Source organism: Colobus angolensis, unplaced genomic scaffold (assembly GCF_000951035.1).
Source record: "Colobus angolensis palliatus isolate OR3802 unplaced genomic scaffold, Cang.pa_1.0 Scaffold61, whole genome shotgun sequence".
Classification (NCBI taxonomy): domain Eukaryota; kingdom Metazoa; phylum Chordata; class Mammalia; order Primates; family Cercopithecidae; genus Colobus; species Colobus angolensis.
In genome coordinates this window covers 6555627-6572514 of record NW_012119710.1, presented here as the reverse complement: position 1 = coordinate 6572514, position 16888 = coordinate 6555627, and the positions used below count along the sequence as shown (strand labels likewise).

Sequence of the window (16888 nt, the reverse complement as noted above, 5' to 3'; positions counted from 1 at the left end):
GGCCTCCCAAAGTGCTGGGATTACAGGCTTGAGCCACCGCGCCCGGCCGGGATTTCTAAATTAACGATATGGGGGACCTGGTGTTAGCAGAGCCATCCAGAGACCTCTTCCTCCACGAAGCCTAGAGCGCTCCTAGCAGAGCCAAGGGCATCTGCTGCCTCTTCTTTTTTTTTTAAACAATCTTTTTTTTTTTTTCTTGAGACGGAGTCTCCCTCAGTCGCCCAGGCTGGAGTGCAGTGGCGCGATCTCAGCTCACTGCAAGCTCCGCCCCCCGGGTTTATGCCATTCTCCTGCCTCAGCCTCCCGAGTAGCTGGGACTACAGGCGCCCGCCACCGTGCCCGGCTAGTTTTTTGTATTTTTTAGTAGAGACGGGGTTTCACAGCTTTAGCCAGGATGGTCTCGATCTCCTGACCTCGTGATCCGCCCATCTCGGCCTCCCAAAATCCTGGGATTACAGGCGTGAGCCACCGCGCCCGGCCATCTGCTGCCTCTTCAAGGGGAAGATGGACATGACTCTTAACCGCCTTGGCGCCCTCTCTACTGCAGCATCCCTACCCTCTTTTTCGGTGTGTTTTCATCGAGTGCTGAGGAAGACGACGGCTTTCACAAGAATTCCTCCCCGGTGGGCCCATCCCCCTGCCTCTTGCAGCCCAGCCATCTTCCCTCAGCCCTCAAGTCCCTCGAGACTTAGCCTCCCGCCCAAAGCGCTCCTCCTGCTCTGATTGGTTCTCCCGGGAGCCTTCGGCCAATGGGGATGACGTATTCCAGGGGACGTAGGCCCGAAGGCTCGGAAGGAGGAGGGGCGTAGGATTCTGCGACGCGCAGCAGGCTAGGGCGGTGGCATGAGGTGTGTGGCGCTGGCTGCGTGGCCTCACAACCCTCACTATCACCACCACCCAGTGCATGTGGGTGCCGAGGCCCGCAGAGATACAAGGGCCTTTGCAGCCAGGGGCTGCCTGCAAAATCTGTGCTGGTGGAGGTGGCCGTGACGGGAAGTCCTGAATTTGGGCCTCCCGCATCCCCATGCTCCATTCCCAGAAACCTTCGCGCCTAGAAATCTTTCTTCAAAGGAGTTGGGCCAGGGCGCCCAAGCGTGCGGGGCACCCCGCTTTGCAGGGCTCTCCCTGAAGCCCCGCTTTTCCGCCAACACCGATTCCCTTGCTTCTGGGCGGGGAGGTGAAGCACTCAGCCGTTGGCCCACCTGCGCTTCTTTGCTCAGCCTCCCGACTCAACGCTGGACAGTGAGAGGAAGCAAGGCAGGCTGGACAGAGGACAAGCACAGAGAGGGCAACAGGAGCAAAGTCTACCGCAAAGCTATTCCAGGTTGGGTCTGGGGGCAAGGCTGGGCGCTCGTGGATTGGGAAGCTTCCCCAGGGCCCTTGCAACAGCTGCCATCCTCCATCCACATCTCTCTTACTGGGATGGGAATTTTTAATTTATTTTTTTATTTTTTAATTAATTAATTAATTTATTTTTTGAGATGGAGTCTCGCTCTGTCGCCCAGGCTGGAGTGCAGTGGCTCTATCTGCAACCTCCGCCTCCCAGGTTCAAGCGATTCTCCCACCTCAGCCTCCCGAGTAGCTGGGATTACAGGCGCCCGCCACCATGCCCGGCTAATTTTCTTATTTTTAGTAGAGACAGGAGTCACCATGTTGGCCAGACTGGCCTCGAACTCCTAACCTCAGGTGATCCACCTGCCTCGCCCTCCCAAAGTGCTGGGATAACAGGCATGAGCCACCCCGCCCGGCCAAGCCTGCCTTCTCTTAATTTACCTTTTCACTCTTCTTTCCTGATAGTTTTGACGTGAACTGTTCGGACCCTCAGTGCTACCTGATAGAAAACTGCATTCCAGGAAAGGAACACAGCTGTGCAGTGAGTGGGGGGGTTTCAATGCTAAAAAGTTGGACATAAACCTGAAGTCAGAATACTGTTTGTTTGGGGAGGGGTAAAATGCTTAACTATCCTTGCTCCATTGTTAGCCTGGTAATTAACTATACAAACCTAAAGGCCAAATTCTTTGCCTACTGCCAGGGTCAATCAGGCTCACTTTGGTCAAGTACACCCAGCCAAGGGTGGCAATGTCCTCGGTTCTGTGAGAGACCTTCCCGCAGAGTCAGAGGCTTCTCTTCTTTATTGTGCACCCTCTGCTGGTTAGTGTGATACAGTGAGCTCAGAGAAAAGGTGCATAGGACTTACTAGAGATAATTTTATACCCAGTAGTGTTTCCTTAAAAGTGTTAAATTGAAGATTATACCCATGGAGCTAGGATGTGGTGCTCAGGAAGAGTATGAGTAGTCAGCATTGTAGCAGTTGAGTCTCAGTGGTAATGGAAATGAGGAAGGTTGAAGGATAATAATAGCTACCATTTGGGGCATGGTAGTTATTTTGTGCCAGGCACTCACTGTGCTAAGCAACTTTACCTTCACTGACTCATTTAATCTTTAAAACAACCCTACAAGGTAAGTACTATTATTCCATTTCATGAATAGGAAAGTGAGACTCAGAGAAGTTAGGTCACCTGTGTGAGATTATACAGCCAGGCTAATAAATAGAGCCGAGACCCAAACCTAGGCTTATCTCTGAGCTCCCACATGTAACCACTATGATAATTTTCTTTCATGAGATATCCTTGGCACAATTTCTGGGCTGATGTTTCCTCAACTCATATACTATTATCTCTCACGTTCAAAATTTCCCTGCCATTTCAAAGACAAAAAAACAGATATAACCATGCCTCTGAAATGTATTATCTCACCTACAGAAGTCTATCTGTGAAAACCTAGGTTTGTTAAGACTCTGCCAACATGTGCTCTCCTGCCAGTCCCAAAATCCTATACAAGAACCCCCGGTTCCTCAGGTTAGCTTTTCTGCAGCTTCATCACCAGCAGCAGAGTGATGTGTTCTGTGATGTCCTTCTGCAGGCAGAAGGTAAGAGACTGGTGGGAATTCAACTGAAAACTCACCATAGAATAAGATAAAACGAGTTCAGGGCCAGAGGGTAAAGGACAAAATTAGCAAAATGTTACTGCCTATGACCACTGTAAACTAGTTGGTAAAGGGCTGTTTGTGCCTAGGACAATTACTATTGTTTTCAAGAGTGAAATTGTTACTTTGCTTCTTTCTCTTAAATAATGAATCTAATTGTAAAGTTTTATAAGCAGATAAATTCTATATAACATAGATAATATTCCAATGGGATGGCTGTGAAGATTAAGAGTTAACGTGGGCAAGCACTTAGAATAGTGCTTTTAATGTACCAACCACAGTATGTGTTAGATGATACTACTTTCCTTTTTTTGAGAGTCTCACTCTCTTGCCCAGGCAGGAGTGTGGTGGCACGGTCACAGCTCCCTGCAACCTCCACCTCCTGGGTTCAAGTGATTCTCATGCCTTAGCCTTCTCAAGTAGCTGGGATTACAGGCATGCACCACTAGGCCCAGCTAATTTTTGTATTTTTAGTAGAGATGAGGGTCTGCCATGATGGCCAGGCTGGTCTCAAACTCCTGGCCTCAAGTGATCCGCCCGCCTCGGCCTCCCAAAGTGCTGGGATTTCAGACGTGAGCCACCACGTCCAACCCCATTTTCCCATTTTCTTTTCTTTTCTTTTTTTTTTTTTTTTTTGAGACAGAGTCTCACTCTGTCACCCAGGCTGGAGTGCAATGGCTTGGTCTCGGCTCACTGCAACTTCCACCTCCCGGGTTCAAGCAGTTCTCCCGCCTCAGCCTCCCAAGTAGCTGGGACAACAGGTGCGTGCCACCACACCCGGCTTATTTTTTGTATTTTTAGTAGAGATGGGGTTTCACTGTGTTGGCCAGGCTGGTCTCAAACTCCTGACCTCATGATTTGCCCGCCTCAGCCTCCCAAAGTGCTGGGATTACAGGCGTGAGCCTCTGCGCCTGGCCTGCTTAATTTTTTAATCTTCAAATTGATGACTTTTGCTGTTTGTTGCTAAAACTAAAAATGTATAGCTTATTTCCACCCCTTCACTTCACACTGGAAATATTAATTCAGCATAAAGTAGACCCTGATATATAATGTACAAGGCCCAAGATTAGAAGATAGTTACTTAGTAACTGTCAAATGGGCAGGTAACTTCATCTCTCTGGGGCTCAATTTCTTCATTTATAAAAAAGAATTATGATAACCAATATTGTATACCACTCTACAGTTTGTGGAGTACATACAGTATAGTGTCTCATTTGATTCTAAGTCTTGTAAGAGAAGTCTTAGCTATATAGTTCCAATTCTACATAGGAATGAGTTGAGGACTACAGTTAAGTGACTTGCTTGCTGCTTCTCTTAGTAAGTGCAGAGCTGAGATTGACTATTTAATTTCAACTAAAGAAAAAAACTATCAGTTGCCTGTTGTATGCTAAACACTGCTAGCGTGGTCATACAAAAGTTCCTCTTCTTAAGGAAATCTTGTAAGGGGAAGACATTCAAATATCCAGTGCATTCAAGTAACTGCAATATATTAAAAATATAATTGGGTAAGTATAGGCAGACTTAGGATGAAAAAGGAACATCCTTCACAGACTTGAGGAGACTGGGAGACAAGGTTAGGGAACTTTTCTTGGAATAACCCCTTAGGTGAGATCTGAAGGACAAACAAGTGGGAGGAAGCAGGGAACAATTTTTCCTGGCAGAAAGCAGCATGTATACAGGTTCAGAGATGTGACCAAGGGATTTGTTCATTATTACTAGAGCAGACTATAAAAGGTGTATTGACCAGAGAGGAAAAGAGAAATTAGTAAACATGTGAGGTCTGAAGTGTCATGCAAAGGAAGTAGGTATTTCAGGACACTGGGAGATGTACTGAACAGTTTTATGCAGGAGGTTATAATCTGATACGTGCTTTAGAAACAACATTCAGCCATTACTGGTTACTGAGCCTAGATAGGCAGCTGTTTCATAATCCAGGAGAGAAGGGACGGTGGTCTGAATTAAGGCATTGAGAAGATAAAAATATGAGCTATTAAAGAGAGTTTACAAAAATTGCTGAAGTGGTTAAGGGCATAGACTCTGTAGCCAGACTCTCTGGGCTCAGATTTTTTTTTTCTTTTTAGAGACAGGGTCTCACTGTTTTGCCTAGGTTAGTCTCCAACTCCTGTGCTCAAGTGATCCTCCCACCTCAGCCTCCCAAAATGCTGGGATTACAGGCGTAAGCCACCACACCCAGCCAGGGTTGTTTTGTTTTGTTTTGTTTTCGCTCTGCCAACCAGGCTGGAGCAGTGACACAATCAAAGCTCACTGCAAACTCAACCTCCCAGGCTCCAGTGGTTATCCTACCTCAGCCTCCTGAGTAGCTGGGACTACAGGCATATACCACCCAGTCAGCTAATTGTTTGTATTTTTAATAGAAACAGGGTTTTGCCATATTGCCTAGGCTGGTCTCAAACTCCTGGGCTAAAGCAATCTGTCTGCCTTGGAGGCCGAGGCAGGTGGATCACCTTAGGTCAGGAGTTAAAGACCAGCCTGGCCAACATGGTGAAACCCCCTCTCTACTAAAAATACAAAAATTAGCCAGGCACGGTGGCGGACGGCTGTAATCCCAGCTACTCGGGAGGCTGAGGCAGGAGAATTGCTTGAACCCAGGAGGCAGAGGTTGCAGTGAGCTGAGATCACTCCATTGCACTCCAGCCTGTGCCACAGAGTGAGACTCTGTCTCAAAAAAAAAAAAAACCAAAACAAAAACCAACAACCCTGATACTTAAATTAGATGTGATGGGAAAGGGAGGGGAAATTAAAAATGACTTCTGGTTTTCAAGCTCAGGCAACTGGGTGAATATGATGCCTCACTTTGAAGTAGAAAATGAGAGAGCTTTTCGGGGTGGGGAGTAAGTTCATTTTCTGGAAAAGTTGCATTCAAGGTGCTGGTGAGGCATATATGTAGACATGCCAGCTGTGGTATGTTCACTCTCTCAGGAAAGGGATCTAAGCAGAGGTATGGATCTGGGAATCATCAGCAAGCCTTTTGTAATTAAAGCCATGGAAGAAACGAAGTGAGATTACCTGGGAAGTGCCCATTAAATGAGAAGGGGGCTCAGAACAGACGGCTAGAGCACAGCAGATAGTCCACCTTCATAGCTTTCTGTTAGACCACAAGTTGCTTCTATAAAAGTTTTTGAAGTCTTGTGAGTCAATAAAATTAAATTTAGCAAGAATGATGATCCTCTATTTTGTGTCAGGCACTGAATATATCTCAGTGAGAAAGACAGATATGGTCCCTGTCCTCACAGAGTTACAGCCTAGTGAAGGAGATGGATAATTACAATACAGATAGCTAAGTGCCATGATAACTAGAGTACCTCTGCCCAGGAACACCTAACTCAGACTTGTGGTGGGGTGAAGGAAGGCTTTTTTTTTGAGTCAAGGTATCACTGTGTTGCCCAGGCTAGTCTCAAAGTCCTGGACTCAAGCAGTCTTCCTGCCTCAGCCTCCCTAGTAGTTGGGATTACAAGCATGTGGCACTGCACTCAGCCCCAGGAGGCTTTCTGAAGGAAGTGATGACAAAGGTAGATTTTGAGAATAAAGAAACAAGTTAGCGCGCTGGACACGGTGGTTCACAAGGCCTGTAATTCCAGCACTCTGGGAGGTCGAGGCAGGTGGATCACCTGAGGTCAGGAGTTCGAGACCAGCCTGACCAACAAGGTGAAACCCCGTCTCTACTAAAAATACAAAAATTAGCCGGGTGTGGTGGCGTGTGCCTGTAATCCCAGCTACTCGGGAGGCTGAGGCAGGAGAATTGCTTGAACCCGGGAGGCGGAGGTTGCAGTGAGCTGATATTGCACCACTGCACTCCAGCCTGGGTGACCGAGTGAGAGTATCTTAAAAAAAAAAAAGTTAGCTAGGCAAAAGGTAATGGCAGAAGCTTCCAGGCAGGCAGAAGAATCATTTTCTTTTACTTGAAGTCCCATGGAAGGAAGAGAAGAGAAGGGGCAGTACATTTGGGTAGTAATGTCTGTGCTTACCCCATGAACATGCCAGTCTACCTGAGATAACAAAAGTATTTGGGTTTTCCTTCAGGTGAGGCAGTTCCAGCTCACTGCTGCATCCTGTCAGCTTACAGCCCCTTCTTCACAGAGCGCCTGGAGCGGGAGAGGCCAGCTCAGGGTCGGAAGGTGGTGCTGGAGCTGGGCGGCCTGAAGATCAGCACACTTAGGAAGCTAGTGGACTTCCTGTATACCTCAGAAATGGAAGTATCTCAAGAAGAAGCCCAGGATGTGCTATCTGCTGCCCGTCAGCTCCGTGTGTCTGAGCTGGAATCCCTTCAGCTTGAGGGTGGAAAGTTGGTGAAGGCCCCACAGGGCCGAAGACTGAACCGGGAGTGCTTACAACCAACAAGTGCTGCACCAATCTCTGCCAGAGTGGTGACACCCAGCCACCACCCTCACACCCCAATGCCTGCTACTCGGACTCCTTGTCCTCTTGGGGCAATAAGTTTGGGGAAGGAAGAGGGGCCTCAGGAGAACAACCGACAGAATGCAGACAATTTGTCTGGCACTCTTCTGCTGAAGAGGAAGGCCAGAGCCTGCCCAACTCCACAAGAAAAAAGCTCTTCACCATCAAGCCATAGTCAAGGGCCTAGAGAGAACAAGAATGACACTGCCCTTCATCCTACTGTGCTCTCCCCACCCAGCTTGTACCCCTCTGTGGACAAACACCTGTTGCCCAGAAAGATCAGGCTCAGTCGCTCAAAGCCATCTCCTGATATCTGTACATCAAAGCCTTCCAGCATTTTAAGTGGATCTAGTTCAGTACCTGCAACCCCTGGCCGGCGTCTTTGGCGGCAGAGGAGTGTAAATAAAGAAGCACCAGAGGACAAGCTAAAACCAGGGAGAGCTAGTCCTCTACAGACCACCCCAAGCCCATCTGGTCTGGGAAAGACAGGTGGGAGCAAGAAGCGGAGCCCTGAAGTCAGGGCACCTAACTCAGACTCTGCAGAGGAGGGGCAGGTTGGGAGAGTTAAACTTAGGAAGATTGTCAATGGAACTTGCTGGGAAGTGGTGCAAGAACCTCCCCTCAAAAACTCTCCAGATAGCCCCCAGATCCCAGATCCTGGAGACTTCCAAGAGCCTTCAGGAACTCGGCCATTCTCCAGTAGTGAGCAGGAAATATCATCTAGTAGAATAGAACTGTGTCAGGACTCCCCCGTATGCACTAGGCTACAAGACATTCTGGTCTCTGCTAGCCACTCCCCAGACCACCCAGTGGTGAAGTCAGAGTTTGGGTCCAGTCCAGAACTGGTAGAGAAGGAACCTATGTTGGCTATTGACTGCAGAGAGCCCTATGCATTTGACACAGCCTTGCTGGAGCAACCCTGTGAGGCTGAGGAGTACCGAATCACAAGTGCTGCTGCCACCAGTGAGCTGGAGGAGATCCTGGACTTCATGCTCTGTGGCTCCGACATGGAACCACCTATAGGGTCTCTGGAGAGTCCTGGGGCTGAGGGCTGCAGAACCCCTACCTACCATCTGACAGAAACAGGAAAGAACTGGATGGAAGGGGAAGAATGGTGTCTACCAGACATGGAACTCTGGCCCAGGGAGCTCACAGAATTGGAAAAGGAACCTGCTGGTGAGAACAAAGAGCCAGCTGAGCTCCTTAGCCCCCTTGTCATGCCCTCTGAGGTGAGTGGAGAAGTGCTTTCAGTAGAAGGCTCTTGGACACCAGACCTTGAAATTACCAGCTCCCAGCCACTGGATGGTCAGGAAGACAAACTTCTCCATGTCAGCTCCTTTGATATTCCCCAGAGGTCTTATGGGGACCTCTCACCTCCCTGCTCAAACTGGGTGGAGACTGGGCTGGAAGTCTCCCTGACTACAGATGAGTTATTATACCCTTCTCCCAAGGCAGGCAAGGAGGTATCTGGTCACTCTGAACTACTAGGCTCACTTCCTGCGAGCTCTGAAGAGGAAGAGATTGATGTGGTGGACTGGACAGCAGAGGGGAGGCTGGTACCCACTAGTGTTCCCTCCGTATGGCCTGACCCTTCCTCAGAGTCAGAAACAGAGGTAGATATACTAACATAGTGGAGGGGGGAGGGCAGGTGAGGGGCCCTGGGAGGGTGGGAAGTGTTAGCTAGCAAAAAGCTTACTGACAGAGAAGCTGGCACATGCCCTCTCCTCTTGGCACAAGAGGCAGGTGTACCCCTGGCTCTCTGTAGGTCCCTTCCTCCCCTCCCTGCCTCGGAAGCCAGGCAGAAGCCAAGAGTACCACACATAGAAAATTATGAATTTGAACCATCTTATTTCTTTGTAATCTATTTTCCAGTTAGTGACAACTTAACAAACTGTGTGCTCCCCAGTTCTAGTGGGTCATAGGTAACAGCCAAGGTCAGGTCTCTCAGGTCATAAGGCATCCAGTCACTAGTAATTTAGGAAAAGCTGGGAAAGAACACCTGTGGTGGTGTACTGTTTAAGAAAATGTTCCAGAGGAAGGTGTGAAACAGTGTTGGGTGGAATACTAAGTGGGTGGGAGTGATGCATGCTGTCCAGCACCTAACATGGGGCTTATTCACTGCCAGTATTAGGAAGTCTAGCTAAAACCTCTGCAGGGGACAAGAAGATGTACTTCCATCATTACTTCCAAAAAGTAAGTTGAAAAAGATAGTTGCTTTTTTTAAAAAATAAATTATTTACTTTGCTGCCATAATTTTTACAAGTATTTTTCATGTTTTACCAGAGACCCTAAAAGTTCCAGGTCAGGCCAGGTGTGGTGGCTCATCATGCCTGTTAACCCCAGCACTTTGGGAGGTCAAGGCAGGTGTATCACTTGAGGTCAGGAGTTTTGAGACCAGCCTGGCCAACATGGAGAACCCTGCCTTTCCTAAAAATAAAATAAAATAGATATTAGCCAGGCATGGTGCTGTGCACCTGTGATCCCAGCTACTCAGGAGACTGAGGCAGGAGAATCGCTTGAACCTGGGAGACAGAGGTTGCAGAGAGCACCACTATACTCCAGTGTGGGTGACGAAGTGAGACTCTGGCTCTTAAAAAAAAATTTTTTTTTTTTTTTTTAAGTTCCAGGTCATATGGCTATCTTGGGCTATGAAAAACACAAGGACTACCAACTCCACAAGGCTGGCTTTGTCCATCCCTTAAGATTAAGTTTTACTCTATTACTCAAATACTTTATTTCAACTTTTATTAAACCAAATCCAGTAACTTTTGCAATGCCTTACTAGAGGGTTGCCTCACAACTGAACCTTCATTTCTGGCGGGGAAGAAACCATGGCTTCAGGCACATGACTGAAGTTTGGCCATGTTCCATCATTAATGTTCCAACATCACCAGGGACACAAAGCTGCAAAAATGAGAAAGGAAATAAGGTTAGAGAAAGGATCCAGGCAATGATAAGGACTGAGGAAGACACGTTCCCCAACCCTTGAACTCACAAACCCTGGAGCTCAAGGATTGCATCCTTCCTCCAGATCTCACTCAACATAAGTGCAGAACATGCCAAAACACTGTATGAAGCACTAGGGACAAAGACAAGGTCAAAATCCTTGTAACCAAATGTGATGGTATTGTAGTGCAGCGTTAACACAGGGGACACTAACAGAACACCCTAGAACCAAACAGAAGAGTGTAGGGATAAACATGAATGAAGTAACATGAAATAAACTTCCAAATGGAAAACTTGTCCATACCCCCAGGGCAAGTCAACTACAGTCTTCCAAAGGACATAAATTGCACTTAGGGCACACTAGATAGAAAACAATATTGTGTCTTTTTTTTTTTCTCTCAAATAGACGGAGTCTCCCTATGTTGGCCATTCACTCCTGCCTCGACCTCCCAGAATGCTGGGACTGCAGGTGTGAGCTACCCACGCCAGGTGGGTACTTGTAGCCACACCAAGATTAATCCCTTCTCTTCCTCAACAGCGCCCGCGCCCCCCACTTCCCATTTCAAACCTCAGCATGAGGACTTCTACCCAAATCTCCCTACGACAGGTACTTCTTCAACTCTTCCACCACCTCTTGAGGCTCAGGGAATTTGAGTTTGCGTGGGGGCCCCTTCTTAATCCCAGTCCAGAGCTCCGCACCTGCGAAAGGACAAAATGAAGCGAAGTTACAATACTTCGGAACCCACCGGCACGTCTCTGAAGTCATGAGACTGCCGCGGTTTCTGAGAGTAGCGCTTCCTCTCTTCGGAACCCACGTCCCTCTCCCCTCCGCCCCCCTCCCCCACACCCACGTCCCCACTTACTGCTGCCGTCCGGGCGCAGCAGCGTCACCTCGAAGCTGCCCCTCCGGGGTTTGGTCGGGTTCACCTTTACTGGAAGCTCTGGGGCCTCCAGGCGCAGCGCCTGACTCAGGGCCGCAGCGTTGCGCCCATAGACGCGTCAGCTCGTGCTAGGGAGAGAAGGGGAGGTTAGAGACCGGGGCCCCTGGCCCCACCGCGCCACTGTTCCCTCTCCCCCGTTACTCTCCAGGCCCCTCACCAATGCTCGATAACAACGGTTGCCTCCTCCATTCCCTCCCCGCTGTCTGCTAGCTTCTCTCGCTTCTCCGCTGCGGCGACCATCGCGGCCTCAGCCTTCCGCTTCCTACCGCGGGGAGCCATGGCGCCTAGAGCCCGGCCGAGAATGCAGTGGGCCTGGTGGGTGGGGTGCAAAGACGCGACCACTGAGCGGGAAGTGGGCAGCGAAGACCGCAGCCCGGAAGCTACCCTCCTACAGCGGAAACCTCTCCCCAAGGAACGGAAAGCGTGGTCCGCAGCGCCCACGTGGCCTGGAGGCGGACCTTGGGGCACAACCACTTTGCAAGCAGGGAGAGGGGAGGTGCGGGAAGCGCCAGACGGAACCACCCATCGCTTCCGGTCGACGAGACAGGGGACGCTGGGATGGTGAACACAGCAGGAAGGGGCGGAGACAAGGTAGGTCCTGTCGCAAGCCTCGCTTCACGCCGTCTTTTCTGTACCTTTGCGTCGCGCTACATGTTGTGTGCCAGGATCCCCCGCCAAACTCTCCTCCCTGGCAACTGCGAACCAATCCCAAACTAAACCCACCACCTAACTACAGTGGCCCCTATTCTAGGCTTATGGAAACTAGCCTTCTGCAACTCTTGCCAATCCTGGGGATCAATGCCCGGCCTTTGGTAAAACCGAATAGGATGACTTTTGACGTCAAGATGGGCAATTCCTCTGCAGTTGCCAGGCTTTTCTAATACAGGAACACACAAAGGTGCAATCAAAAGGAAATCCCAATCTTTTTATTGTGGAAAACCATCAACTGGGTGTGGGGAGTAGGTCAGAAGGTTAGTGAAAGTCCAGGGGATTTCTCCTCCAAGTCCTATCACACAAAGGAAAGCCTCAAGCCTCTTGTTTGGACAAACGGAGGTAAGATGGTGCACTTCCGGGTTCTTCATCACCTTTTCCCCCGCCTGCGAAAATGCAGCCAGTGCCTGGGAAGGTGCAGACCAACCGGGCATGCGCCAGGTGACGTCAATCCGATGAGACCAAGATTTACCTGGTCGCACCTGTGGAACGCCCCCCCCCACACACACACACACACACGCCCGTGCCCCGCCTATTGCCCTCCCACTCCCAGAGAAGCCACTCTCGGCCAGCATCCCGCGTGGACTTCCCAGCCCCACTCCTGTGGGGATGTCGGGACTGTGTCAGGAACTCCGCCTGAGAGCCCCACCGGGGGACTCTGTTGGCCTCCTTTGCCAGAGGCTGACAGACCTCTCCCTCACACCTTAGGTGACCAAAAATAAATTTGCAGTTTTGCTCCTACCCTTGCCTACTCGCTGGTTCTTTTGTGCCCGCTCTGGTGGTCTTTAGAAAAAACAAATCACCTCTATTCACCCTTTTCAATCCCCACAAAATAGGGGGTATTCAATATCGTCTTCAATGATAAAAACTTTGTGGTTAAAGGTTTCTCCTTGGGACTAGTGACAAAGTTAGGCTTATGCTTTTAGTAAAGACCATAAACCAAGCCAGAAGGGCTTAAGGAAGCAAGAGTCCTTGAGGGAAAATTCTTAGCTTTCTATACCCCAGCATCTTAGCTTAGGGTTAAATCTAGGTCTAACCAGGCTGTGCAGGTTGAGTAAGAAGGAATAATGAAACCATAGTTTCATAGAGAAACCATGGAGATGTCTGAATAGTTGATAACACACTGACCCAAGCTTGGAGGAAAACCATTTCCCCCTCCATCATAGGAGATCTCTTTCTTTCTTGCTCCAGTGAAACAGTTGGCCACCGCATGGCAGGCCTTCTTGTAGGGTGCCTGACAATTCTCTAGATGCCTCTTTAAAATCAGAAGCAGCACCCTGCCCCACCCAGTCACAGCCAAATGGAAAACATAAATAAAAGGCTGTAGCCTCAGGCTTGTGGTTATGGAAGTAGCCTGGAATTGACAGGAGAGGAAGCACTGCCAAAGTGAGGATCTTATTTGTCCTTCTTGCTTTCCCCGTCAGACACTCTGGTGGGGGTTGGAGCCACAGGCTGCTCCTCGGGGATATTGTCTCCAGCCTTTGATAGCTTCTTGGCCCGCTGGTATAGCTCATTTAAGTTAAATTCTCGGATCACATTCTCCTGCACAAAAGAGATGCACAAATCAGGATCTGGGTTGGAAGGGAGAGTAAAGAGCCTGGGAAGTAAGGTATTTTACACACAGTCTGAAAAAGGAAGGAGTAAGCAAAGGACAAAAGTCTTCCCTAACCTTTCTCTTTTTTAGGTACCCAGAAAAGTCAACTAATAGTTAAATACCCATTATGTGCCAATGGGTATTTAACTATTGAATGGGTATTTATTCACGGTGCCAAGAATTATATATACCTAAATTATTTAATGTAATCTGCAAAATAATCCTGTAAGCCAGGGGTTATTACCTCCAATTAACTGACAAGGAACCTAACACCTACAGACAATATGTTCAGGGGCCTTCGAGACTAAATCTTTTTTTTTTCTTCCTGATGGAGTTTTGCTCTTGTTGCCCAGGCTGGAGCACAATGGTGCAGTCTCAGCTCACTGCAGCCTCCGCCTCCCGGGTTCAAGCGATTCTCCTGCCTCAGCTTCCTAAGTAGCTGGGACTACAGGCATAAGCTAGCACACTCGGCTAATTTTGTATTTTTAGTAGAGATGGGGTTTCTCCATGTTGGTCAGGCTGGTCTCGAACTCCTGACCTCAGGTGATCTGCCAGCCTCGGCCTCCCAAAGTGCTGGGATTACAGGCATGAGCCACCGTACCTGGCCTGAGACCAAATCTTAAACTAATAATTGTTCCCCAGTAGTAGCAGGTCTGGCACATAATACATATTTGCTAAGTGAATTAATACACGAGGTCTAGTAACTAGCGCACACCCTCAAAGCTAATGGGCAAGTGGCAGAACTGTGAATCAAAGCTGGGTAGGGCTCAAAAGCCCACCTACTGTTCTACACCCTTCATGCACCTGCCCTTCCTTTCAGGTACCTCAGAGAAGGTCCATGAGACAGCCCGTCCTTTCTTGTCAATCTGTGGCCGCCGCATTACCTCCTTGCCACCTTGGAACAGGATCAGGGTAGGGAGCTGCTTGGTGAGGGGTGATGTGTTCACTTTGTACCTGCAGGGCCCAGAAAGTTCTCTAAATGCCCCTGTGTATAACACTCAAAGTGATTCCCTGCTCAGACCCTCTGCCCAGGTCTTTACATACCGCGTACTAACATCAGTATAGCGTCCAACATCCACCTTCCCAAAATTTAACCCTGTACGGTTGTACCTGAAAAGAATATATTATTTAATATACTGAAAAAAAAAAAAAACAATGGATCAAGGAAAGTGGAAGTATCAATATTTAAGAGGGGAGAGGGAGATGCCTTTGGTTGCCATGTGTAAAAATCAAGGACAAAAGAAAAAAAAAAAACAACAGTGAGAGGGAAGGCACAGCATCTTCATTTCCACCATCTCTCCTTTTGCACTACTCACTTGAGGGAGAGGTCAGCATAGATAGGAGCAAATGATTGGCAGTCATTAGACCAATTGGCAAAGAACTCCACAATCCAAGTGACCCTCTTGTCCCGTTCTAGTTCCTCCTGCCAAATACAGGGAAGAAAAGTAAGCTGGATCCACATAGCCTCCTGGAAAGTTTCACACCTTAGCATCTAATTCCTCATCCTGGCGTTCCCTCTCCCCCAGCTCTCATAATGAACCACAGTGCCCTTGATATCCATTTTGAAGCACTGTTGTTCCTCCTAGTGAATGCAGAGCACAACTACAAGATCACCCACAAGGGACCCACGAAACAGAAAAGGGGAAGAGCACTCACATCAATGGTTTTATCATTGAAGTACTTGATATACTCAGGGCCCATATATAGGGGGGGTTTGCACGTCATCAGGAACACTAAACACAGAAAGAAGATGTCAGAGGAAACATAAAAAGCCTTACACAGGGAATTTACTTCCAAACCAACCCAAGGATTTCAGCCCCCAAAGAATACCTACACACTTGTGGATGTATGTAGATGACCAACACATTCCCCACCTCTACAAATACAGTCTCTGTAAACTGTTGTCATCTGAGCTGCATATATAATTAATTAGGTACGAGATATGGAAGAAGGGTATGGAGAAACATGTTTGGGATTGCAACTGCTGGGACTGTGGTTTCCACAATCAAGTCTATCAACACAGTGTTACAAAAAAAACAAACAAAAAACCAAGGTAGTCTCCTTACCTATGCAGAGTGTGACGTAAAGCAGGCCCATGCGAATATCCAAGCGGAAGAAAAGAATTGCGTTGGCCACTTTACTGAATGTGAAAATATTGCCTATATGTTGCTCCACAGTGACTGAAACACAGAGATGTCACAGGTCAGGCTGGGCTGTGCACTCCTATATCCCATTCTTTGTCCCTCTTCATGGGGCACTTTGATATAGGAGATGGGGAGGGAATAGGTCCAAGTTCAAATTCAGCCTTGGAATTAAATGTAGGACAAATTTACCAAATGATTGCCACTCTCTTAACATGAAGGAAAGGACCTCCAAAGGGCATTAGATCTAACCTTGTGACTGAGAAGTGGGCTAAACTTACTGGATCTGCGGTTCTTCATCATCACAATGGCACTGAGAAACATCAGGATCTCCACTTCTCTCTGGAACAGAATCAAAGTATTATAACAGGAATGCAGTGACTAGAGCTAATTTAGGTGGGAAAGGGAACTAAATATGTAATAAAAACCAATAGTGATCCAAACTGGGAATGGTAACAAGAACGAACGAACTGCAATTAGGTAAGGTGTACTGGGATAAACATCAGTCAGAAGACCTGGATTCAGATTCTACTCCTGCCACAAACTTGCTGGTGCTTTTCTTTTTTCTTTCTGAGATGGAGTTTCACTCTTGTTGCCCAGGCTGGAGTACAATGGTGCAATCTCGGCTCACTGCAACCTCTGCCTCCCAGGTTAAAGGGTTTCTCCTGTCTCAGCCTCATGAGTAGTCAGGATTACAGGTGCCTGCCACCACACCCGGCTAATTTTTTGTATTTTTAGTAGAAACTGGGTTTCACCATATTGGCCAGGCTGGTCTCAAACTCCTGACCTCAGGTGATCCACCTGCCTTGGTCTCCCAAAGTGCTGGGATTACAGGCGTGAGCCACTGCGCCCGGCCTGCTGGTGCTTTTCAACAAAGCACTTAATCCCTTAGCTTTGGCTTCCTCAACTGAACAGTATCGATTTCAAAATGCTACTGGGGAATTAAATAATAGATTAAAAAGAGTTGTATAAAGCATGGTATGGTATAAAATCTTAAGATTATTAAGATCAACTCAGTGTGACCCCTGTAGAATAAAACTTTTCCAGGTAAGTTTTCTTTTTTTTTTTTTTTTGAGACGGAGTCTCGCTCTGTCGCCCAGGCTGGAGTGCAGTGGCCGGATCTCAGCTCACGGCAAGCTCCGCCTCCCGGGTT

At 48.2% G+C, this 16888-nt stretch overlaps 4 protein-coding genes across 4 annotated transcripts in view; 1 reads left to right on the top strand and 3 right to left on the bottom strand.

Annotated features, from left to right (window-relative positions):
- CTNND1 (catenin (cadherin-associated protein), delta 1) overlaps nucleotides 1-668 on the bottom strand; it is a 98249-nt gene extending 97581 nt beyond the window's left edge. The window contains exon 1 of the mRNA XM_011963431.1: nucleotides 557-668. Within this exon, the coding sequence (XP_011818821.1) occupies nucleotides 557-633 (77 nt within the window). The 5' untranslated portion in view covers nucleotides 634-668. The remainder of the gene's footprint in view (nucleotides 1-556) is intronic.
- Nucleotides 669-2221: 1553 nt separating this feature from the next.
- BTBD18 (BTB (POZ) domain containing 18) lies at nucleotides 2222-9655 on the top strand. Its single transcript, XM_011963457.1, has 3 exons — nucleotides 2222-2460; nucleotides 2763-2929; nucleotides 7028-9655. Exons 2-3 carry the CDS (start codon nucleotides 2806-2808, stop codon nucleotides 9031-9033), a joined length of 2130 nt encoding a protein of 709 aa, XP_011818847.1. The 5' UTR covers nucleotides 2222-2460; nucleotides 2763-2805; the 3' UTR covers nucleotides 9034-9655.
- A 475-nt stretch (nucleotides 9656-10130) lies between these two features.
- On the bottom strand, nucleotides 10131-11568 carry LOC105527176 (chromosome unknown open reading frame, human C11orf31). The gene is given in 4 exon segments (XM_011963458.1): nucleotides 10131-10306; nucleotides 10917-11047; nucleotides 11212-11357; nucleotides 11447-11568. Coding segments are annotated over 3 exon segments (369 nt in total). The 3' UTR covers nucleotides 10131-10306; nucleotides 10917-10946.
- The window catches only part of TMX2 (thioredoxin-related transmembrane protein 2), a 29890-nt gene continuing 23132 nt past the window's right edge, over nucleotides 10131-16888 (bottom strand). Inside the window, exons 2-12 of the mRNA XM_011963459.1 lie at nucleotides 16017-16077; nucleotides 15661-15774; nucleotides 15251-15327; nucleotides 14911-15017; nucleotides 14639-14704; nucleotides 14419-14548; nucleotides 12804-13542; nucleotides 11447-12321; nucleotides 11212-11357; nucleotides 10917-11047; nucleotides 10131-10306 (exon numbers count right to left, since the gene is read on the bottom strand). Coding sequence (XP_011818849.1) covers nucleotides 13396-13542; nucleotides 14419-14548; nucleotides 14639-14704; nucleotides 14911-15017; nucleotides 15251-15327; nucleotides 15661-15774; nucleotides 16017-16077 — 702 coding nt within the window. The 3' untranslated portion in view covers nucleotides 10131-10306; nucleotides 10917-11047; nucleotides 11212-11357; nucleotides 11447-12321; nucleotides 12804-13395. The remainder of the gene's footprint in view (nucleotides 10307-10916; nucleotides 11048-11211; nucleotides 11358-11446; nucleotides 12322-12803; nucleotides 13543-14418; nucleotides 14549-14638; nucleotides 14705-14910; nucleotides 15018-15250; nucleotides 15328-15660; nucleotides 15775-16016; nucleotides 16078-16888) is intronic.